At 38.4% G+C, this 25,577-nt stretch overlaps 1 protein-coding gene across 1 annotated transcript; it reads left to right on the top strand.

The window, feature by feature from the left end:
* Window positions 1-1,457: 1,457 nt before the first annotated feature.
* On the top strand, window positions 1,458-25,106 carry LOC123548798 (uncharacterized). The gene is made up of 4 exons (XM_045336343.2): window positions 1,458-1,518; window positions 13,105-13,163; window positions 13,577-13,712; window positions 23,923-25,106. The coding sequence occupies exons 2-4, from the start codon at window positions 13,144-13,146 to the stop codon at window positions 24,187-24,189; spliced, it is 423 nt and encodes a 140-aa protein (XP_045192278.1). The 5' UTR covers window positions 1,458-1,518; window positions 13,105-13,143; the 3' UTR covers window positions 24,190-25,106.
* Window positions 25,107-25,577: the final 471 nt, after the last annotated feature.

Genomic DNA, 25,577 nt, shown 5'->3' with positions numbered 1-25,577 from the left:
CCACTTTGAATCACTATAGGAACCACTCACCCAAACCACTTTGAATCACTAAATAATTAAGCAGTTGTGGGAGACATGCTCTTTTCTTAAAAGCAGCTCTAGTTTATTTCTGAAAAAGAACCTAATTTCTGCATTTCAAAGGACTATAACTAAATGCAATATTTGCGTGTCAGTGAAATGTTACTAAAACTTATCTTCTAAACCAGCTATTTTAAAATATTGAAACAATGAATATAAACAGTCAGCATTATAGTTAACATTTGTTTCTCTACATAATGGAAAGTATACAATAATTTAGAATGAAAATTGCAAACTTTGCTGAAAAAAAAATGGGAGCAGTTGCACCCTGCACACCTTCACTCCTTTTCAATGTTCTTTAGGTCAGAGACAACTTTGCACATTGGTCAAAGTAAAAAAGTGTAATAGCTCATCAAACCTGCCCTTGTCATTTGTACATTTGTCCATATAGATTATTGATGTATATTTGATTAATCTTTATTTTCAAACTAGTAATTCATGTCTTGTTCTGAGTCCAGTTGTTTTGTTTGTTTGTTTTGGGTTTAATGCTGTTTTTTAACAGTATTTCAGTTATGTAACAGCAGACAGTTAACCTTCCCATTGTTCCAAGATTCTGTACCAGTACAAACCTGTTCTCCGCAAGTACCTGCCAACTTTCCCAAATGAATCAGAGGTCAAGGACAAATTATTTCAGACACAATGTCTTTTAATTCAAATCGTCATGGAGAACAGATGCCCCACCCAGAGATCAAACTCACGACCCCACAATCTGAAGATCTGCGCTCCCCCTACTGAGCTAAGCGGTTGGGCTTTCTGAGTACAGTTTAATTAATTGCAATGTCTAATTATATCTTTTTTTTGTTACAAAATTACTCATTGGATATTTCATTTTTGGACATTGCTAACTATATGTTTTGTTGAGTTGCTAAGTGCCACATCCAATTGTATTACATTTATGTTTCTTCAAAGATAATTAAGTAGGAAAAGTGCTTAGATTATACTCGATGTCATGACTATCTCAGGAAGAGGTTTGGCACTGCATTAGGGGTGTTTCACTGTTAATAAGGGAAAAGTGTATGTTTCGTTTGGGTAATCCATTGACTGCCCAGATAACTCAGTTGGTTAGATGCAAGCTTTCATTACAGTGGTCTTGAGTTTGAATCCTGCACAAGGCACATTTTAATAGCCACATACACTTTTCACTCATAAAGGTTACTTTATTCTCTTATCTAGAATTTAACAGAACTTGAGTAAAGGTATCATTATTCACGAAGGCTGCTCTTGCAAAGAAAGGAAGATACACAAGAAAGGTTACCATTTTTGGAAAGTGAATACATGAAAGGGTACATGAAAAAAATAATTCGTGGCCGCTAACCTAGAATTACATTTAGAGATTTATTACCTAATTTAGTGAATTTCACACAAAATATATATTTACTACAACACCGGCAGAGGAAAATCGAAACAAGGAAGAAAAAAGCTAATTTGTTTATTTTGTTGGTAAATTTTTAGCTCGACTATTCGAAGAATAAGTAGAGCTATCCTACTCACCACGGTGTCGGCGTCGGCGTCACACCTTGGTTTAGTTTTTCGTACCAGTCCACATTTTGACAAAGTCTTTTGGACGTCGTTTACTTCAAAAGCTTATTTTTTACAGAGGATGAATACGAAAACCAACACATTTTTGAACATGAGGTAAAACTTGCGGTTGAATGTGCAAAATCTAACACTGCACCAAGTCCAGATGAAAAGATTTTTATAGAGTTTATTAAAAATGGTGGAAAGAATTTGATTAGAGCTCTATGCAAACTTTTTCAAAAATGCTGGGAAACAGGAGAAATTCCTCAAGCTTTCAAGACAGACCCTAAACTAATAATGCCAAAGCTTGGTAAAGATGATTATAACATAGTGCGGGCATATAGACCAATAACTTTAGAAAGTGTGATAGGCAAGATTTTTGAAAGAGTGATAGCAAATAGGCTGAGATGGAAATGTGAAGCAGAAGAAATTTTTGCAGGAAGTCGGGAAGCATATAGGAAAAACAGGTCATACATAAACGCAGTTGGCAGAATGGTTCAGAACCTGCAGTTAGAAAAAGCAGACAATAAGGTATCAGTAGTGGCTGTCCTAGACTATGAATCATGCTTTGAAAGAGTATGGAGGTCAGGTCTTCTATTTAAAGCTAGAGAAAAAGGAATTAAAGCAGGGGTCACGCTGGGAATTTTTTTCTCTGAGCCACTGCTTTTTCCGAAGATAAAATTATGAGGGCAACAACGGCAAAGCGCATAGCATTGACGTTCTTGTAGGACTACATTATATGCCAAAGTACTCGTACTACTCAAGAAATTAATGTAGTTATTACATATTTCTTAGTAACCCTTTAAAAAGCTATTTAAAAAATCAATTTGTTTCTTTCTAAAATTATCATTTTTATAAACATCTGCCATTAACATGTAATAAAAAATTTCTGAAAATCACATTTAAAATAAAGATGTCAAAAAAGAAAAAAAAAATGTTTAAAAAAAACAGTGTCTTATTTTGCACATTGCCTATAAGTGGGTGGGGTTCGATGCCTTCGCATGTTTTATTCTCGAAAAATACTTCAAAATAAGAGCTCCTTTTGCAACAGTTGTCATATTTTTCTTAAATGTAGACTTTTTATTGGCTTTTTATTAAGATTGCACTAAAAAATCTCATCAGAAATGACAGAAATATTCGAAAATCACGGTCGCGAAAAGGGTGACAAATTTGGAAAACGTAAGTTAGAATTAAATATTTGCTAAAATACTTATGTTTTATTGCTTTTCTATCATCATAGATATTCAATACTTACAATTTCTGCTTGTCTAAAGCATTTTTATTTGTTTTTGCCCAAACTAACCCTCGGCAATCATAGAAAATTTGTCTAACGGCCGACTGCTCATAAAATCGTATCAAGTGCACAAAATGATGATTATAATTATCTAGTTTGTTATTCAATAATCTAATTATCGCCAATTAACTGCCTGATCAAATAAAAAATTTGCAAATTGGCTCCCTCCCTTTCAATAACGGATGTTGTGTCTACACAGATTATCGATTTTTCACACCTTTTGGTTCGTAAAACTGGCAATATTTGTAGTTTAGCAGACAGACATAGCTTCGGGCCATTTTCGCCAATTAGAAAATTTCGGAGCCACATTTAATTCTTTGTCGCAAATGGCTCAAGTGGCGATCGACAGCGTGACCCCTGTTAAAGGTAGGCTATGGTTATACTTATACAACTACCTGTGTAACAGAAAATTCTACATTACTGTAAATGGTGAAAAGTCAAGAGATTGTGTATCAAAAGTGGGAATTCCTCAAGGATCAGTTTTATCACCATTTCTCTGCAACATATATACAAGTGATGCCATGACAAATGTGACAAGTAAGCACACTGAATTTGCCGATGACAGTTCAATGTGGGAATCGGGGCTGGACATCAAAGAGGTGATACAAAAATTGAATAAAGACATAGACACATTAGTTAATATATGGTGCACAAGGTGGAATATGGGAATAGCAGCGGAAAAAACTGAGGTAATGATCATTAAACCAAATGAAAGATATGACATAGGGGATGAAAGAGTCATGTTGAAAAATGACACTATCAAAGTTGTTAGACAGAAAAAAGTATTAGGTATAATTATTGATGATGAACTAAGCTTCCATGTACATGTTGATAATAGAACAAAATCTGGTTTCAAAGCTCTCAGGTCAATAAGTCACTTTGGTAATGATAAGAGAGGATGCGATCAGGAAATCTTCATGAGACTGTACAAAACATTAGTTCTTCCAGTGATGGATTATGGTATGCCAGTGGTAGCATCTGCAAAAGATTATGCTGAAAAGGAATTTGGAAAAGTACAGAGAAAGGCACTACTGACAGCAACAGGGTGTATGTCTTCTACAGCAACAGATCAGCTAGAAGTGATGACAGGTACTCTACCCATATCCCTACACTTAAAGTGCAAAAATGCAGAAGAGCTGATTAGATTCTACAGCAAAGTGGAAGAAAACCCAATCAAACAAGACCTGCAGGCATGGATGACAGACAGAGCTAAGACTAACAATTGCATGTGTAAACACCTAATAAGCCATTTCAATGAGGTTAAGGGAAAAACAGAGTTAGAACATGTAGAAACAGACTTCAAGTATAGCAAGGAAGGAGGGCTAGAATTATGTAGAAAGGTCAGTTACATCAAAAATGAAGAAGAACATCTGAATAACAAAGACCAGCAAGTAACATAATTGAAATAATCAGTAAATTAACAGACAGAGAAATCAGCATGTTCACAGACGGGTCTACGTTGGGAAATCCAGGACCAACAGGAGCAGGAGCATGCATCTATTTGAAAGGTACAAACTCAGATCCAGTCCAACTAAAACGCCCAGTAAGTCCAAACAGCAACAACTATGTAGGAGAGTTAAATGGAATTCATCTGGCTTTAACATTTTTAGAGGAAAAAAACATCAAACAAAAAAATATTCACTTGTTTGTAGACTGTCAGCCAGCAATTAAAACCATTTTTTCAAACACAATACCAGAGTCCAACATAGCATTAACAATAGAAACAAGAAAAATATTACAAAGCCTAGAGAACAAGAATAACAAGATTCAAATACACTGGACACCAGGACATAAAAATATAGAGGGAAATGAAATTGCAGACAAGCTAGCAAAGGAGGCAGCAAGTGAAATGATAGGAAAGCAAGAGAATGAAAACACTAGGAAAGTAGATAAGAAAGAATTAGCAAAAGACTTAAGGTCAAATGTGAAGCAAAAATGGCAGAGAAGATATGAAAACACAGAAGGTAATGAAAGATTTATGGAGATTTTTCCAACAGTACAGCCAAGAAAACCTTATAATTCTGAAAGAAGGCTAGAATGTATTATAAATCAGCTTATAACAGGACACTCCCATCTGAATAGTCATATGTCGAAAATATTACAGGATGTTCAAGAGACATGTCCAAATTGTGACAAAGTAGAGACAACCAGACACTTCATATTTGAATGTCCAGAATATGAAACACAGAGAAAGAAACTAGAAACAGAAGTTGAAGAGGCTTCAAACAGACACAGTGAACCGGTGGCAGACATAAACCTGAAAGTTCTGATAGGCAATGTAGAGGGGAGGAGGGAGTTTGGGGCAGAAATTCAGAAGCTGTTTCAGCAATTTATTAAAGACACCAGAAGATTTTAAAAATTAAAGCGACCAACTTCACACAGTGACTTATTAAGTGTTAAGTATACCTAGAGAATAATTTCCACAAAGAGAAAAATATACACCCAGAGACTATTGTCAGCTGTATAATGACATAAAGGAAAAACAAACAACAACATATACGAACAACAAATTATGGTAAGCACGATATATTATGGTATATCATGCTCAGTCTGGATCCATATTATGGGCCAATTTTGTTTATTATTTTTGTGAATGATCTCCAGATGTAGTTGGTTCTGTATGCAAGATGTTCGCAGATGACTGTAAATTATATCGTAACATCACGTCAAGGCAAGATCAGCTAGACCTGCAAGATGATATCGCACATTTATGTGACTGGAGTAAGGACTGGTTGTTAAAGTTCAATATACAAAAATGTAAAGTTGTTTCATACGGAAATGAAACAAGAGGACCATGATGGTCCTGAATCGCTCACCTCTTCCCACATGACCCAGTTTTGAGTATGACGTCGTTTTTTCTATTTTTTGACATAGTGACCTAGTTTTTGAGCTCATGTGACCCAGTTTTGAACTTGATCTAGATATTATCAAGATAAAAATTCTGACCAATTTTCATGAAGATCCATTGAAAAATATGGTCTCAAGAGAGGTCACAAGGTTTTTTTTTAATATTTGACCTAGTTTTCGAAGGTACGTGACCCTGTTTTGAACTTTAACTAGATATCATCAAGGTAATCATTCTCACTAATTTTCATGAAGATCTCATGAAAAATATGGCCTCTAGAGAGGTCACAAGGTTTTTCTATTTTTATACCTACTGGCCTAGTTTTTGACCGCACGTGACCCAGTTTCGAAACTGACCTAGATATCATCCAAGGTGAACATTCAGATCAATTTTCATGAAGATCCATTGAAAAATATGGCCTCTAGAGAGGTCAAAAGTTTTTAATAATTTTAGACCTACTGACCTAGTTTTTGATGGCACGTGACCCAGTTTCAAACTAGATCTAGATATCATCAAGATGAACATTCAGACCAACTTTCATACAGATCCCATGAAAAGTAAGGCCTCTAGAGAGGTCACAAGGTTTTTTTATTATTTGACCTACTGACCTAGTTTTTTAAGGCACGTGACCCAGTTTCAAACTTTAACTAGATATCATCAAGGTGAACATTCTGACTAATTTTCATGAAGATCCATTCAAGGGTATGGCCTCTAGAGAAGTCACAAGGTTTTTCTATTTCAAGACCTACTGACCTAGTTTTTGATCGCAGTTGACCCAGTTTCTAACTTGACCTATATATCATCAAGATAAACATTCAGACCAACTTTCATACAGATCCCATGAAAAATATGGCCTCTAGAGAGGTCACAACTTTTTTTCATTATTTGACCTACTGACCTACTTTTTGATGGCACGTGACCCACTTTCGAACTTGACCTAGATATCATCAAGATGAACATTCTGACCAATTTTTATGGAGATCCATTCACAAGTATGGCCTCTAGAGAGGTCACAAGGTTTTTCTATTTTTAGACCTACTGACCTAGTTTTTGACCGCACATGACCCTGTTTCGAACTTGACCTATATATCATCAAGATGAACATTCAGACCAACTTTCATACAGATCCCATGAAAAATATGGCCTTTAGAGAGGTCATAAGGTTTTTCTATTATTTGATCTACTGACCTAGTTTTTGACGGCACATGACTCAGTTTCGAACTTGACCTAGATATCATCAAGGTGAACGTTCTGACAAATTTTCATGAAGATCTTGTGAAATATATGGCCTCTAGAGAGGTCACAAGGTTTTTCTATTTTTAGACCTACTGACCTAGTTTATGATGGCACGTGACCCAGTTTCGAACTTGACCTAGATATCATCAAGATGAACATTCTGACCAATCTTCATGAAGATCTTATGAAATATATGGCCTCTAGAGAGGTCACAAGGTTTTTTCTATTTTTAGACCTACTGACCTAGTTTTTGACGGCACGTGACCCAGTTTCGAACTTGACCTAGATATCATCAAGATGAACATTCTGACCAATTTTCATAAAGATCCCACAAAAAATGTGACCTCTAGAGTGGTCACAAGCAAAAGTATACGGACGCACGGACGGACGGACGACGGACACCGCGCGATCACAAAAGCTCACCTTGTCACTTTGTGACAGGTGAGCTAAAAATCTGAAAAGACTATACTATGCCTGATGCAACTGGAGTAGAGCTTAAACTGACAAGAGATAACTCTGAGAAGGATTTGGGAGTATTGTTTACTAGTAAACTGAACTTTGAGCAACATATAAGCAGTTTAGTGAATAAAGGGAATAAAATACTTGGTCTTATGAAAAGAAAATTTACGTACATGGATAAATCATTGTTTTTGACATTGTATAAGGCATTAGTTCGCTCCCATATCGATTATGGTAACTAAGTGTATTATCCAGTTACGAAAAAATGTAAACAGCTGGTTGAAAATCTACAAAGACGGGCTACAGCACTAGTTCCTGAAATTAGACATCTTTCTTATTGTGAGAGGTTAAAGGAATTAAATCTTCCTTCTTTAGACTATCGTAGAAATAGATATGATATGATCAAGGTATTTAAAATAATACACAAGATAGATGATGTAAACATGAACACTTTCTTCAGTTTTGCTGGAAATAGCGATACAAGAGGTCATAATTTGAAACTCTACAAACCAAAAGCCAAAAAATCATTACGGTTAAACTCCTTTGGACATCGCACTATAACAGTATGGAATAACTTACCAGAGGAGTTAGTCAACAGTGACACTGTAACTTCATTCAAATCAAAACTGGACAAATACTGGATATCTAAACGATATGATGTTTCTCAAGTATATTAGGTTTAGACTAGACCGGAGGCAGAGAACAGTTTTTATGAGGTATTTCAAGGGGACTTATTTTAGCTAAAGGGCTATGGAGTGTCCCCAGAAGACCGGAGGCAGAGAACAGTTTTTATGAGGTATTTCAAGGGGACTTATTTTAGCTAAAGGGCTTTGGAGTGTCCCCAGAAGACAAAAGGTAGACAAAAGGTAGGTAGATAAAGCTTTGAAACTTTCAACACTTGTTTACTATCACCATGGCCAGTTATAGGCTAGAGTACATAACTCCATTAGGGAATTTGGCTGAATTATGGCCCCTTTTGACTTAGAAATCATGGTTAAGTTTTTTGTACCAGTTCATATTTTGACAAAGTCTTTCGAGATAAAGCTTTGAAACTTTCAACACTTGTTTACCATCGCCATGTCCAGTTATAGGCAAGAGTACATAACTCCTTCAAGGATTTTGGCTGAATTATGGCCCCTTTCGACTTAGAAATTTTCGTACCAGTTCATATTTTGACAAAGTCTTTTGAGATAAAGCTTTGAAACTTTCAACACTTGTTTACCATCGCCATGTCCAGTTATAGGCAAGAGCACATTACTCCATCAAGGATTTTGGCTGAATCATGGCCCTTTTTGACTTAGAAATCTGGGTTAAGTTTTTCGTACCAGTTCATATTTTGACAAAGTCTTTGAAGATAAAGCTTTGAAACTTTCAACACCTGTTTACCATCACCATGTCCAGTTATAGGCAAGAGTACATAACTTCATCAAGGATTTTGGCTGAATTATTGGCCCCTTTTGACTTAGAAATCTTGGTTAAGTTTTTCGTACCAGTTTATATTTTGTGTAAAGTGTTTGACATATAGCTTTGAAACTTTTATCACTTATTCAGTATAATAGTCTCTATCTGTAGGAAAGAGTACATAACTCTGTCATATATTTTGGCATAATTATTGCCCTTTTTGGACTTGGAAATTGGTTCTGATTTCATACAAGTCCACGTTTTGTCAAAACTATTTGACATATGGCTTTTAAACTTTGAACACTTGTTTATCATCATGATTTCCATCTGTAGGCAAGTGTACATAACTCTGACAACTATTTTGGCTGAATAATGGCCCTTTTTGGACTTTGAAATTGGTTCACACATTGCCATTAAGTGCAAGACTTATCGAAATCCGAAAATATGGGAACATTGTTTGTCTAATGTATTTTTAGCTCGACTATTCGAAGACTAGTCTAGCTATTCTACTCACCCTGGCGTCGGCGTCACACCTTGGTTAAGTTTTTGCATGCAAGTACATACAGCTATCATTTAAAGGCATATAGCTTTGAAACTTATTCTTTTTCTAGGTCAATTACCAACCTCACTGGGTCAAGTTCCATAACTCTAACATGTATTTTGAGCAAATTATGCCCCCTTTTGGACTTAGAAAATTCTGGTTAAAGTTTTACATGCAAGTTACTATCTCCAAAACTAATGCAGATATTGAATTGAAACTTCACATGTGTCTTCAGGGTTATAAAACTAGTTGATAGCACCAAGTCCCATAACTCTGACCTTCATTTTGGCCAAATTATGCCCCCTTTTGGACTTAGAAAATTCTGGTTAAAGTTTTGCGTGCAAGTACATACAGCTATTACTAAAAGGCATATAGATTTGAAACTTATTTTTTCTTTTTCTAGATCAATTACCTACCTCACTGGGTCAAGTCCCATAACTCTGACATGTATTTTGAGCAAATTATGCCCCCTTTTGGACTCAGAAAATCCTGGTAAAAGTTTTACATGCAAGTAACTATCTCCAAAACTACTACAGATATTAAATTGAAACTTCACATGTGTCTTCGGGGTTATAAAACTAGTTGATAGCACCAAGTCCCATAACTCTGACATGTATTTTGGGCAAATTATGCCCCCTTTTGGACTTAGAAAATCCTGGTTAAAGTTTTGCGTGCAAGTACATACAGCTGTTACTAAAAGGCATATAGATTTGAAACTTATTTTTTCTTTTTCTAGATCAATTACCTACCTCACTGGGTCAAGTCCCATAACTCTGACATGTATTTTGGGCAAATTATGCCCCCTTTTGGTCTTAGAAAATCCTGGTTAAAGTTTGACATGCAAGTAACTATCTCCAAAACTACTGCAAATATTTAATTGAAACTTCACATGTGTCGTTGGGGTTATAAAACTAGTTGATAGCACCAAGTCCCATAACTCTGACATGTATTTTGGCCAAATTATGCCCCGTTTTGGACTTAGAAAATCCTGGTAAAAGTTTTGCGTGCAAGTACATACAGCTATCATTTAAAGGCATATAGCTTTGAAACTTATTTATTCTTTTTCTAGGTCAATTACCAACCTCACTGGGTCAAGTTCCATAACTCTTAACATGTATTTTGAGCAAATTATGCCCCCTTTTGGACTTAGAAAATTCTGGTTAAAGTTTTACATGCAAGTTACTATCCCCAAAACTAATGCAGATATTGAATTGACACTTAACGTGTTTCTTCGGGGTTATAAAACTAGTTGATAACATCAAGTCCCATAACTCTGATATGTATTTTGGTCAAATTATGTCCCCTTTCGAACTTAAAACTCTTTTGATATTTAACATTTTGGGTAATAATTTCCTGCTTCTGTGACAATATTTCGAATAGTCGAGCTTGGCTGTCTTATGGACAGCTCTTGTTTTCTTTTGTCTGAATATCTGTACAGCAGGGTTCTCACTAGCAATTTCAAGTTGCAGTCCTGGGACTCCTAAAGCTGAAAAAGTTGCAGTCCCAACTACTGACTAGACTTTTCGTCAAAACACAGGCCTCTAATTTGTACTGTCAGATTAAATGTAGACCGACAGACATTTTGTTATCACAATTCTTCACCCAAATATTGTTAAGATGAGATAAAAAGGTAAAGGTAAAATAAGTAAAATGTAGTCAAAAATTAATGTTGGACAACCTTCCCCCCCTCCCCTCCCCCCATCCCTGCTGTTTCTGGTCTTCCTGGACGAAATCCTCCTGTGAAATCATCAAGGTGTACAAAATCCCCCTTGTGAAACTATCAAGTTGGACAAAATGCCTCGTGATAACTTTTTCTTAACCTTTTTATTTTAGAATGGAAACGTATATAAACATACAGTGAAAAGAAAATTTATGAACAATTATTCTTATATTTTAATACTTATTAAGAGCATAACGTTAAAACATTCGGTCTAAAATACATTAAGAATGCACAGTATGTCTATGATCAACATATTGATAAATGCTACCTAAATCACAGAAAATAATCATCAAGATCGAGAAATTATTGGACAAAATAAACTAAATCACTTTTAAAAAAAAAAAACACTGAAACCGGGACAAACATCGAGACACTAATCTCTTTAAAAACTTAACTAGGACCAGTGGGGCATGTAATTAATGCTGCGTTTTGATAAATATAAAATCACTATTAATTTCATAAAAAAAAAAATAAACAATCTTTTGAATAACTGATTTATGTGTAATATTAGTGACAAGAATCTTTCTGAATCGCAATCAGACAAATCTAAAATGTACCATTCACTATTTACTTGAAACTTTAATGATATACATTACGTCGTAAACAATTAGAAATTGTCACCTATGCAATCATGCCGACAATCACATGTATATTCGAGTTGATCATACACATGCTATCTCGCGGTGTTGTGGAAACGGGCAACGCTGATTGGCTATACGCGGCTATCGGTGACAAGCGAGTAACTCCGCCCACATGTTTTGTTTCCGAGAACCCTGGTACAGTAGAAATATTTTGACCCCATTCTTCAATCAGTTCTTCGAATAGTCGAGCGCGCTGTCATCCGACAGCTCTTGTTTATGTATATAGTTCTAGATCAGAAGAAACTTTGATTTAGACGTTGCTTACTGTCTGTATTGCATTATACACAGATGTTGATTGTGTTTGATTATTCCCCAATAAAAAAGCACATTTTTTTAACAAGTCTTGTTTTCAGGATCCTTATAACTAAAAAAATGGAGAACTACGCAGATGTTTCAAGCTTAAACAGCATGAGATATATATATCAGACAATCAGTCATCCAGAACAACTCAAAAACTTGAAATTGCGCTGTGAGATCATCTCATGATGCCAAAGATTTTTTACCACTTTTGGGGCATTTAGTCAAATAATTTCTTCGATTTCAAAAAAATATGTTTAAAAGTTGTGTAATTTTGACAGATTGTAAAAGGTATACAGAAAAGTGTTATACATGTAATTGCAACTGAATATAATCTACAATCGTATTTTAGATCAGTTTGATATATATATGCTGATAAACTATATCGTAGTCTCAGAATTCACTTAGTCAAACACATAATACAGAAAAATTCATACTATAGGATGTAAAATACATTGTATAATGTTCTCAAAAACATATGCAAAAGAATTTTACCTGACATATTTATGATCATTAATTCGGATATAGTTTCAGAAATGGTGTTTTCAAAATGTATTTTTGGTCCTGTAACTTGTGGGCTGGAAAATGAGGGTGGGGGCACAAAACACTTCCCAGACAAAACTCTTTCCATTGTGTTTAAAAAATTTTAAATTCCTTTTTACAAAACAGACAACAGCCCCATCTCCCACCATCAACACCCTCTTGTTTTCACAGGTAGGACAAAACCCCGTTGCATTAACATTTGAAAGCAGACAAAACCCACCAGTTAAACATTCAAAGCCAACAAAAGTCCTCCAGTGAATTTAAACAGAAATGTCATACATATATAAATTTTGTCATTTCTTAATGTTCAGAACTTTTAAGTTTTTTAGTGGAATTTCACATTTTTACTGTGCTTATCTACACATATATATATTGCACTATTTTAAACCTAATTAGTAATACACACAGTTTACAGACACAAACATGTTCATTTTATGCTAGCATAGATGTAATGAAGTATTTGTTCATATTTTCAAATATGAATTGTGGGGTCGAATATTTCTTTAATTAGCATTGTTTATTGTATTTCAGACAAAGACTGTTTACAGTGAAACAAGTACACTTGAAGCTATGGAGACAGGTTTCTATGTGTAAGTAATTAAAGTGTTTTTTGTTTACTTTTGGTGAAATGGTGTTCTGGCACTTTGAAGGGAGGGAGAAAACCCTGTGGGAGGAAAAATGTTATGGTATGTACGCTGTCACTCGTGTGATGATTTCTTTTCTTTAAGCTAGAAGCAGGCTGCAGAAAATTTTGAAAAAATCATTGTATTAGACCCCCAGATGCTGCTGCTACATGTATATACAAGATTTAAATACTTTCTTTTTAGCTCACCGGAATTTTGTTCAGGGTGAGTGATTAATAATAATATAGGTGGATGATCATGCATCCTGCATCAAAAATTTTCTACTTAAATATTTCCTCCTCTGAATCTACTGGTCCGGATTACACCAAACTGTGCTTTAATCATACTTGAATCACAACATGAAAACATTTATTTTTCAGGATACTGTTATTTCTGATATTTCTGAAGTTGATGATCTGGTTGTGTGTATTTTACTCGCGTGCTCGTAGGCGACAGATAATTGCTCAGAGAGGACTGATTATTGTTCAGGGAGATGTTACGGCAGACCCGGGCAGGGTTGGTATTCAGTATAACAATATATTTTACAGCTGATCACAATTGTGTACTAGTTAATTTTTAAATTCACAGATTTTCTAAACTTTCTTTGTTAATGTATAGCATTGTTGTCAGTTTCGTCAAGGACAGTTATTGTCACTCCCGAGTTGTATGCAAATAGATGTGTTGGGTTTGTCATGGAAACTGCTCAAAGGATCTGCTGTACAGTACTGTAGTATTGGTGTTTCAGTGGGAAAAAAAGAGAAAATTTGTCCTGCCACCAATTCTTACCTGTAGCAGCCAAAAGTGAAATATAGTTGTGGCAAGTTACATTCCATCCACCTGTCCTTGTACATGTATTTTAAAGTTGTAAGCTTGTGTCAGTCACAACGTTGTGGAAATAACTCATCATACATTTTTTGTTAGAATAGAAAATAATTACTAGAATTCAATATTCATAGATTTCAGTAATGACAGTATTTCTAATTTATTAAAAACTTTAAGGAGAACTAAATTGCATTACATTGAGGTCACAGTTGACTATTAGCTTAGATTTAATATTTATAAGACAGACATACTAATGGAGTTTTTCTCAAGGGAGGGGAAGTACAAATAGGAAACCTTGCCCCCCAAGCTGACAACATTATGTAAATAAAAAGGGACAGCTTGACTGAGGGAGTTTCACACAATATTTGTTTACAAGCTCACTTGTTACATTGTAAAATGTATAAAAAATTATCAGTTATGAAGAGATATAGTTGGATTTCAGCTGTAATTTGCAGCATCACCCTGAAATGTACCGGTGTAACAGCCCAGTTTTTCCCCCAGTCAGTTCTTTCCCCAGGGAAAAAACTGACCAGTCAATTCTTTCCCTGGGGAAAAAACTGACTAGTCAGTTTCTTACCCCCCTAGTCAGTTTTCCCCCACCCCTTGGAATTAGTTTTTCTGATAGGGGAAGAAACTGACTAGTTAGTCAGATTTTTCCCCATGGAAAAAACTGACTAGTCAGTTCTTTCCCCCTAGTCAAGTTTTCTCTTCATCCATTTAAATTTCAGATGAAATAGGTATTGTTTTTCACTTGAATAAACCTATATGTTTCTTTTTTTGTAACTTTAATCAATGTTTTTTTTTTTTGTCAAATCAAATTTTTTAACTTCTGCTTGATTGCCATTACTATTTAATATCTGTCAGGTGCGGGGAAGAAATTGACTGGTCAGTTCTTTCCCCCCTAGCATATACCTGACCTATCAGGTGGGGGAAGATATTGACCAGTCAGTTCTTTCCCCCCAAGTGAGTACTTGACCTGTCGGAAGGGGAGAAGAAATTGACCGGTCAGTTCTTTCACCCCTAGCATAAACTTTACCTATCAGGTGGGGGAAGAAACTGACCAGTCAGTTCTTTCCCCCCCATAGCCAGTACTTGACCTGTTAGGTGGGGGAAGAAATTGTCTGGTCAGTTCTTTTCCCCAAAGCCAGTACTTGACCTGTCAGGTGGGGGAAAAATTTGACCAGTCAGTTCTTTCCCCCAGCCAGTACTTGACTTGTCGGTTGGGGAGAAGAAATTGACCAGTCAGTTCTTTCCCCCTAGCCAGTACTTGACCTGTCAGGTGGGGAGAAGAAATTGACTGGTCAGTTCTTTCCCCCCTAGCATATACTTGACCTATCAGGTGGGGGAAGAAATTGACCAGTCAGTTCTTTCCCCCCCCCTAGCCAGTACTTGCTCTGTTAGATGGGGGATGAAATTGGCCGGTCAGTTCTTTCCCCTCTAGCCAGTACTTGACCTGTTGGGTGGGGGATGAAATCGACCAGTCAGTTCTTTCCCCTTAGCCAGTACTTGACCTGTCAGGTGGGGAGAAGAAACTGACTGTTCAGTTCTTTCCTCCCTAGCCAGTACTTGCTCTGTTAGGTGGGGGAAGAAATTGACTGGTCAGTTCTTTCCCCCCTAGCCAGTACCATTACCTGTTTAAAGGGGAGTTTACTAAAAAGATAGTAACTAAATGGCAAACAGTGCAGATCTTGATCAGACTGCATAGATGTGCAGGATGATCATGATCTACAACTTGTCGCAAAGGCAGAATTAATAGTGTCCAGCATAATAAGGACTTATATTTCCCACAGATCTTTACAAGCATTATCCCAAAGAATATATCCAGCTCTTCAGTTACAAATTTTTAAGGTATAGGTCCATGTTTCGGAGAAAAAAAATCGAACGTCATCAAATCATAGAAAGAAAGCATTGTTTTACATGAAAATATAACAGCATATAAAACATTTATATTATTGTACAAAACCATTGTCAATTTATTCATATATTTATTGAATTCCGGAAGGGGGCTACATGAAGGGGCCACACTTCTGGACAGTCCAGCGCCTTTAAAAACTCACCATTTTTAAAAAGCTGTTACATGTCTTCGTTTTGATGCATTTGCAACATTGTGCGAGTGTTTAAACTTTACATAACTGGTAAAACATCATTTTGACAATTGTTTACATTTATTTCTTTACAAGTGGCATTCTTATTTAAAGGGGGACAACTCATTTAGAATATTTTAGGTATCCAACTCCGTGGGATAGAACAGTAAAACATGTATTGGACAGATAAGTTGTGTGTCAAGATGCTGTTCATCTGCTAAAAAAATCTGTTGTTTTGTGATATACTGCTAAACCTTAATGAACGTGAATATTAGGTCGTGGACTGTCAAAATCTAAAAATAAAACCAACACAACCACAACCCAATCTACAGTGAGACAAAAACATGCGTACACACACACACACACACAAGCTGAAGTTTAAGTCTTTAAATTCTCACTTCTGAACATGTCGGAGGCTGACAGTACATTCCTTGCTCTTTGAGATTTTCCTGCAGTTCTGAGTGACGTACAAACTGCCCCGACGACTACCAATAATTAAAATATGAAACATTTCCACAAGTTTAACTTTTACTTACATAATGATCCTTATCAAAACATATAAATATTATGCAATCTTTAGCTTTATTATAATGGACAGACATGCTTTCATTTAATATAAAAAGCCACTATTTACTATCTATATAAAGGTACCAATTACAACATTTATTTGAGGAAATATACAACTTTATTTTCCTCATAAGATTATGTTATGAATGTTGATTCATTCATTAGCCCAAATTCTATTGAACATATACATTGATATTACAAAACTGAATTATTTTATTTATTTAACTTCCCAGTTTTATTTTAATAGGGGAAACTTGCCTAAAAACTTGACCTGTCAGGTGGGGGAAGAAACTGACTGGTCAGTTCTTTCCCCCTAGCCAGTACTTGACCTGTCGGGTGGGGAGAAGAAATTGACCGGTTAGTTCTTTCCCCCCTAATCAGTACTTGATCTGTTGGGTGGGGGATGAAATTGACCGGTCAGTTCTTACCCCCCTAGCATATACTTGACCTATCAGGTGGGGGAAGAAATTGACCAGTAATTTCTTTCCCCCCTAGCCAGTACGTGCTCTGTTAGGTGGGGGACGAAATTGGCCGGTCAGTTCTTCCCCCCTAGCCAGTACTTGACCTGTTAGGTGGGGGATGAAATTGACCAGTCTTCTCCCTAGCCAGTACTTGACCTGTCAGGTGGGGAGAAGAAATTGACTGGTCAGTTCTTTCCCCCCTAGCGAGTACTTCACCTGTCTGGTGGGGAGAAGAAATTGACCAGTCAGTTCTTTCCGCCCTAGCATATACTTGACCTATCAGGTGGGGGAATAAATTGACCAGTCAGTTCTTTCCCCCCTAGCCAGTACTTGACCTGTCAGGTGGGGGAAGAAACTGACCAGTCAGTTTTTCCCCCCTAGCCAGTACTTGACCTGTTGGGTGGGGGATGAAATCGACCAGTCAGTTCTTCCCCCTAGCCAGTACTTGACTTGTCAGGTGGGGGCGAAGAAATTGACCAGTCAGTTCTTTCCCCCCTAGCCAGTACTTGACCTGTCTGGTGGGGAGAAGAAATTGACCGGTCAGTTCTTTCCCCCCCAGCATATACTTGACTTATCAGGTGGGGGAAGAAATTGACCAGTCAGTTTTTTCCCCCCTAGCCAGTACTTGCTCTGTTAGGTGGGGGACGAAATTGGCCGGTCAGTTCTTTCCCCGCCCCTCCCCCTAGCCAGTACTTGACCGGTCAGTTCTTTCCCCGCCCCAGGTGGGGGCGAAGAAATTGACCAGCCAGTTCTTTCCCCCCTAGCCAGTACTTGACCTGTCTGGTGGGGAGAAGAAATTGACCGGTCAGTTCTTTCCCCCCCCCCCAGCATATACTTGACTTATCAGGTGGGGGAAGAAATTGACCAGTCAGTTCTTTCCCCCCTAGCCAGTACTTGCTCTGTTAGGTGGGGGAAGAAATTGACCAGTCATTTCTTTCCCCCCTAGCCAGTACTTGCTGTTAGGTGGGGGACGAAATTGGCCGGTCAGTTCTTTCCCCCCTAGCCAGTACTTGACCTGTTAGGTGGGGGATGAAATTGACCAGTCAGTTCTTCCCCCTAGCCAGTACTTGACCTGTCAGGTGGGGAGAAGAAATTGACTGGTCAGTTCTTTCCCCCCTAGCGAGTACTTGACCTGTCTGGTGGGGAGAAGAAATTGACTGGTCAGTTCTTTCCGCCGTAGCATATACTTGACCTATCAGGTGGGGGAATAAATTGACCAGTCAGTTCTTTCCCCCCTAGCCAGTACTTGACCTTTCAGGTGGGGGAAGAAACTGACCAGTCAGTTTTTCCCCCCTAGCCAGTACTTGACCTGTTGGGTGGGGGATGAAATCGACCAGTCAGTTCTTCCCCCTAGCCAGTACTTGACCTGTCAGGTGGGGGCGAAGAAATTGACCAGTCAGTTCTTTCCCCCCTAGCCAGTACTTGACCTGTCTAATGGGGAGAAGATATTGACCGGTCAGTTCTTTCCCCCCCCCAGCATATACTTGACCTATCAGGTGGGGGAAGAAATTGACCAGTCAGTTCTTTCCCCCCTAGCCAGTACTTGCTCTGTTAGGTGGGGGATGAAATTGGCCGGTCAGTTCTTTCCCCGCCCCTCCCCCTAGCCAGTACTTGACCGGTCAGTTCTTTCCCGCCCCTCCCCCTAGCCAGTACTTGACCTGTTGGTTGGGGGATGAAATCGACCAGTCAGTTCTTTCCCCCTAGCCAGTACTTGACCTGTCAGGTGGGGAGAAGAAATTGACTGGTCAGTTCTGTTCCCCCATAGCCAGTACTTGACCTGTCTGGTGGGGAGAAGAAATTGATCGGTCAGTTCTTTCCCCCCCCCCCCCCCCCCCAGCCAGTACTTGCTCTGTTAGGTGGGGGAAGAAATTGACCAGTCAGTTCTTTCCCCCCTAGACAGTACTTGACCTGTCAGGTTGGGGAAGAAATTGACTGGTCATGCAGTTCTTTCCCCCCAAGCCAGTACTTGACCTGTCAGGTGGAGGAAGAAATTGACTGATCAGTTCTTTCCCCCCTAGCCAGTACTTGACCTGTCAGGTGGGGGAAGAAATTGACTGGTCATGCAGTTCTTTCCCCCAAAGCCAGTACTTGACCTGTCAGGTGGGGGAAGAAATTGACTGATCAGTTCTTTCCCCCCTAGCCAGTACTTGACCTGTCAGGTGGGGGAAGAAATTGACTGGTCATGCAGTTCTTTCCCCCCAAGCCAGTACTTGACCTGTCAGGTGGGGGAAGAAATTGACTGATCAGTTCTTTCCCCCTAGCCAGTACTTGACCTGTCAGGTGGGGGAAGAAATTGACTGGTCATGCAGTTCTTTCCCCCCAAGCCAGTACTTGACCTGTCAGGTGGGGGAAGAAATTGACTGATCAGTTCTTTCCCCCCTAGCCAGTACTTGACCTGTCAGGTGGGGGAAGAAATTGACTGGTCATGCAGTTCTTTCCCCCCAAGCCAGTACTTGACCTGTCAGGTGGGGGAAGAAATTGACTGATCAGTTCTTTCCCCCCTAGCCAGTACTTGACCTGTCAGGTGGGGGAAGAAATTGACTGGTCATGCAGTTCTTTCCCCGCAAGCCAGTACTTGACCTGTCAGGTGGGGGAAGAAATTGACTGATCAGTTCTTTCTCCCCTAGCCAGAACTTGACCTGTCAGGTTGGGAAGAAATTGACTGATCAGTTCTTTCCCTCCTAGCCAGTACTTGACCTGTCAGGTGGGGGAAGAAATTGACTGATCAGTTCTTCCCCCCCCCCCCCCCAGCCAGTACTTGAGTTGCGCAAACTAAATGCCTTGTATACCTCACTGTTAAGTCACTGTTAAGGGAGTCAAATGTCATTTTTTTAAATTCCTTTATTTCAAACACAGTAAAGATTTCCAGATAAATTGGCACAAAATTTCAAAGTGATGAGGGGAGTGCCTTCCTTCAAGGTCAGGTTGCCATTAGGTGTCGAAGGTCAAATTTGGTAGTCAATTCTTGTGTCTGCTATGTATCTTTTAAAACACCCAGAATTATTTTAAAACACTTAAGTTGTTCACCATACCAAGGCAATGTGCAGAGCAAATGGTTCAGGCTATGTCACTTTTAGGACAAGGTCACAGTTAGGTAGTCATAGGTAAAATTTCATTATTACTTTTTTGTGGCCACACAGACTGTTTCTTTTTAACCACTGGAAGGATTTCAACAGTTTCTCTGTGTAAACAGAATGTTGGCCTAAAGATAGAGCGTTCACTTAGCAATATAAGGGTAGTGGGTTCGAGCCCTGTCAGAACAAATATGGTGATGTCCTTAGGCAAGGCATCATAACTACTACATGCCTCTCTCTCTTCGAGGTTGGTTCCATCTGGAGTGAGTGTCGAGAGCATTCACATAAGTCGTAGGACTTCCTTCGCAATGGAGAATAAATAAATTCTGTATAAAAATAAATGTATATACCTATCTCTTGTAACCATGAATATGCAAAAGAAATTATCAAAATTGATGAAGTATAACTACACGGTAGATTAACTCACCCTCGTTCACATTTTAAATTTTTTGTTTAATTTTCATTTTCTGTATTGTTTCAAAAATCGTACAATACTATTACCAATAAAAATGAATGCATGTTTATCTAAGTCTACCTTATTAAAGAAATATTGAAAAATCAACGTCTCATACGTTTCAGCAACCCCTCAATCATATGATATTTTATCAACAACCTTGAAATTTTGTTTCTTTATAGTTCTTTCCAAAATTATGCTTAGATCATAACACAATCACTTCTATTGTTGATGGCATTGTCCTTTTTTTGAAGCAGATCAACAAACGAAAGTTAAACAAACAAAAAAAAATGTGAACGAGGGGGAGTTCATCACACATGTAACAAAAATGGTTATATTTTTTTTAGCTCACCTGTCACAAAGTGACAAGGTGAGCTTTTGTGATCCCGCAGCGACCGTCGTCCGTCCGTGCGTCCGTCAGTCCGTGCGTGCGTGCGTAAACTTTTGCTTGTGACCACTCTAGAGGTCACATTTTTCATGGGATCTTTATGAAAATTGGTCATAATGTTCCCCTTGATGATATCTAGGTCAAGTTCGAAACTGGGTCACGTGCGGTCAAAAACTAGGTCAGTAGGTCTAAAAATAGAAAAACCTTGTGACCTCTCTAGAGGCCATATATTTCACAAGATCTTCATGAAAATTAGTCAGAATGTTCACCTTGATGATATCTAGGTCAAGTTTGAAACTGGGTCAGGTGGCATCAAAAACTAGGTCAGTAGGTCAAATAATAGAAAAACCTTGTGACCTCTCTAAAGGCCATATTTTTCATGGGATCTGTATGAAAGTTGGTCTGAATGTTCATCTTGATGATATCTAGGTCAGTTTCGAAACTGGGTCACGTGCGGTCAAAAACTAGGTCAGAAGGTCTTAAAATAGAAAAACCTTGTGACTTTTCTAGAGGCCATACTTGTGAATGGATCTTCATGAAAATTGGTCAGAATGTACACCTTGATGATATCTAGGTCAAGTTCGAAACTGAGTCACTTGCCATCAAAAAACTAGGTCTAAAAATAGAAAAACCTTGTGACCTCTCTAGAGGCCATATATTTCATGAGATCTTCATGAAAATTGGTCAGAATGTTCACCTTGATGATATCTAGGTCAAGTTCGAAACTGGGTCACGTGCCATCAAAAACTAGGTCAGTAGGTCAAATAATAGAAAAACTTTGTGACCTCTCTAGAGGCCATATTTTTCATGGGATCTGTATGAAAGTTGGTCTGAATGTTCATCTTGATGATATCTAGGTCAAGTTCAAAAGTGGGTCACGTGCCATCAAAAACTAGGTCAGTAGGTCAAATAATAGAAAAACCTTGTGACCTCTCTAGAGGCCATATTTTTCATGGGATCTGTATGAAAGTTGGTCTGAATGTTCATCTTGATGATATCTAGGTCAAATTCGAAACAGGGTCATGTGCGGTCAAAAACTAGGTCATTAGGTCTAAAAATAGAAAAACCTTGTGACCTCTCTAGAGGCCATACTTGTGAATGGATCTCCATAAAAATTGGTCAGAATGTTCATCTTGATTATATCTAGGTCAAGCTCGAAAGTGGGTCATGTGCCTTCAAAAAGTAGGTCAGTAGGTCAAATAATGAAAAAACGTTGTGACCTCTCTAGAGGCCATATTTTTCATGGGATCTGTATGAAAGTTGGTCTGAATGTTTATCTTGATGATATTTAGGTCAAGTTTGAAACTGGGTCAACTGCGATCAAAAACTAGGTCAGTAGGTCTTAAAATAGAAAAACCTTGTGACCTCTCTAGAGGCCATACCCTTGAATGGATCTTCATGAAAATTAGTCAGAATGTTCGCCTTGATGATATCTAGGTCAAGTTTGAAACTGGGTCACGTGCCTTAAAAAACTAGGTCAGTAGGTCTAAAATTAGAAAAATCTTTTGACCTCTCTAGAAGCCATATTTTTCAATGGATCTTCATGAAAATTGAACTGAATGTTCACCTTGATGATATCTAGGTCAGGTTTGAAACTGGGTCACGTGCGGTCAAAAACTAGGCCAGTAGGTATAAAAATTTCTTCCCCAACCTGATAGGTCAAGTACTGGCTTAGGGAAAAGAACTGACTGGTCAATTTCTTCCCCCACCTGACAGGTCAAGTACTGGTATGGGGGTAAAGAACTGACCAGTCAATTTCTTCCACCATCTGACAGGTCAAGTACTGGCTATGGGGGAAAGACCTGACTGGTCAATTTCTTCCTCCACCTGACAGGTCAAGTACTGACTTGGGGGAAAGAACTGACCGGTCAGTTTCTTCCCCCACCTGACAGGGCAAGTACTGGTCTGGAGGGTAAGAACTAACCAGTCAGTTCCTTCCCCCACCTGACAGGTCAAGTACTGGCTGGGGAAGAAAGACCTGACTGGTAAATTTCTTCCCCCACCTGACAGGTCAAGTACTGGCTTGGGAAAAGAACTGGCCAGTCAATTTCTTCCCCCACCTGACAGGTCAAGTACTGGCTTGGGGGTAAAGAACTGTCCGGTAAATTTCTTCCCCCACCTAACAGGTCAAGTACTGGCTAGGGGGAAAAGAACAGACCAGTCAATTTCTTCCCCCCACATGACAAGTCAAGTACTGGCTATGGGGAAAGAACTGACAGGTTAATTTCTTCCCCCGCCCAATAAGTCATGTATTGGCAAGGGGGGAAAAACTGACTGGTCAATTTACTTCCCCACCTAACTGGTCAAGTACTGGCTAGGTGGGAAAAGAACTGACCAGCAGTAATTTCCTTACCTGAGAAGAAATTGAAACAGGAAAAAGGCCATCAATTAAAAAATCTATAACAGAAATTGAAATAAGTTCATTTAAAAACATTAATATTTTCTTTCACTTACACAAAATATTTTATATGAAATTCAAATGAAAACCGACAATCGGAAATAAAAAACAGGCTAGTTAAGAATAACCAGTTCCAATTCACTAACAGGGGAAATAATTGATTAGCCAGGAAAATTGACGATGGGGGAAAGAATTGACTAGTTAGTTCCCCCCCCCCCCCCCCATAAGAATGATCAAGAGTAATCAGTTGCAATTGGGGGGGGGGGAAAGAACTGACCAGTCAGTCCCCGGGGAAAAAACTGACTAAAAAACTGACCGTTACACCTGTACTTTTATACTCTAATAGTTCACAAAAATTTTTATATGTGAAAAAAATTATGACAATTTGATGTTTATCCAGAGGCCAGAGCCTTAAAAATACACAACTAATTGATATTTCATTTACATGCATGATTGTGTATAGTTTTTATCTTTGTAGGATAGAGATGTAATTATAAACAGGGAGCACCTACCAGGTTTTTCTTCAGGAGGATTAGACAACCCAATGGTTGTTACAAATCCTCCGTCTTACGAAGAAGTTCAGCGTACAAAGAATATGGAAGAAAAACCGCCATCGTATGATCAAGCTGTTGGTGGGAATGTATTTCAACAAGTAAACAATAACGTTAGCGAACAGCCTCCTCAGTATAGTATGGATGCGCCGCCAGTGCAGCAGACGACAACAGAATCAAACTCAAATGCATAGATATATTGGTATTTTTGTAGTGTAAGTGAGTTATCTGTAAAATGTACAAGGTATTTTTTTATGAAGGTTATTTTGATGATATTGTAGGTTTGATATTACTGTATAACAGGGTTTTTATGCCCCCGAAGGGAGGCATATAGTTTTTGAACTGTCTGTCAGTCTGTCAGTCTGTCCGCAATTTTCGTGTCCCGTCCATATCTTTGTCATCGATGGATGGATTTTCAAATAACTTGGCATGAATGTGTACCACAGTAAGACGACGTGTCGCGCGCAAGACCCAGGTCCGTAGCTCAAAGGTCAAGGTCACACTTAGACATTAAAGGATAGTGCATTGATGGGCGTGTCCGGTCCATATCTTTGTCATCGATGGATGGATTTTCAAATAACTTGGCATGAATGTGTACCACAGTAAGACGACGTGTCGCGCGCAAGACCCAGGTCCGTAGCTCAAAGGTCAAGGTCACACTTAGACATTAAAGGATAGTGCATTGATGGGCGTGTCCGGTCCATATCTTTGTCATGGATGGATGGATTTTCAAATAACTTGGCATGAATGTGTACCACAGTAAGACGACGTGTGGCGCGCAAGACCCAGGTCCGTAGCTCAAAGGTCAAGGTCACACTTAGACATTAAAGGATAGTGCATTGATGGGCGTGTCCGGTCCATATCTTTGTCAACCATGGATGGATTTTCAAATAACTTGGCATGAATGTGTACCACAGTAAGACGACGTGTCGCGCGCAAGACCCAGGTCCGTAGCTCAAAGGTCAAGGTCACACTTAGACGTTAAAGGTAATTTTTCATGATAGTGCATTGATGGGCGTGTCCGGTCCATATCTTTGTCATTCATGCATGGATTTTAAAATAACTACGCATGAATGTGTGGCACAGTAAGACGACGTGTCGCGCGCAAGACCCAGTCAAAGGTCCTAAACTCTAACATCGGCCATAACTACTCATTCAAAGTGCCATCGGGGGCATATGTCATCCTATGGAGACAGCTCTTGTTTGAGTAGCAGTAACAAGGTACAGGTTACACATAAAAACTCCTGAGTTGAATTTTTTATGGTTTTAATATCCGCGATTTTTGTAGACAAGTAAGAAAATCTGCATTTATATCGCATTCAAGCTGGTAAGTTTTTCAATATAGTCTTGATCCTTGTCACGTTATTTTAATACGTGTGTTGTGTGCAACAACACACATTTTGTAACAGTGTCCCGAAAACTAACATGTGATGACAGGGTTGCTAGAAGCTTTTCATTTTGGATTTGGGATGTACAGGTTGCAAAACGTGAAGTAAACTACTTGATGCTGTAACACTTTTTCACATGTTATTCACTGAAAGCAACAATTAAGAAATAATAATTTAGTGTAAACATACCACAG

Source organism: Mercenaria mercenaria, chromosome 6 (genome assembly GCF_021730395.1).
Source record: "Mercenaria mercenaria strain notata chromosome 6, MADL_Memer_1, whole genome shotgun sequence".
NCBI lineage: Eukaryota > Metazoa > Mollusca > Bivalvia > Venerida > Veneridae > Mercenaria > Mercenaria mercenaria.
This window is presented reverse-complemented; position numbering and strand designations above follow the sequence as displayed.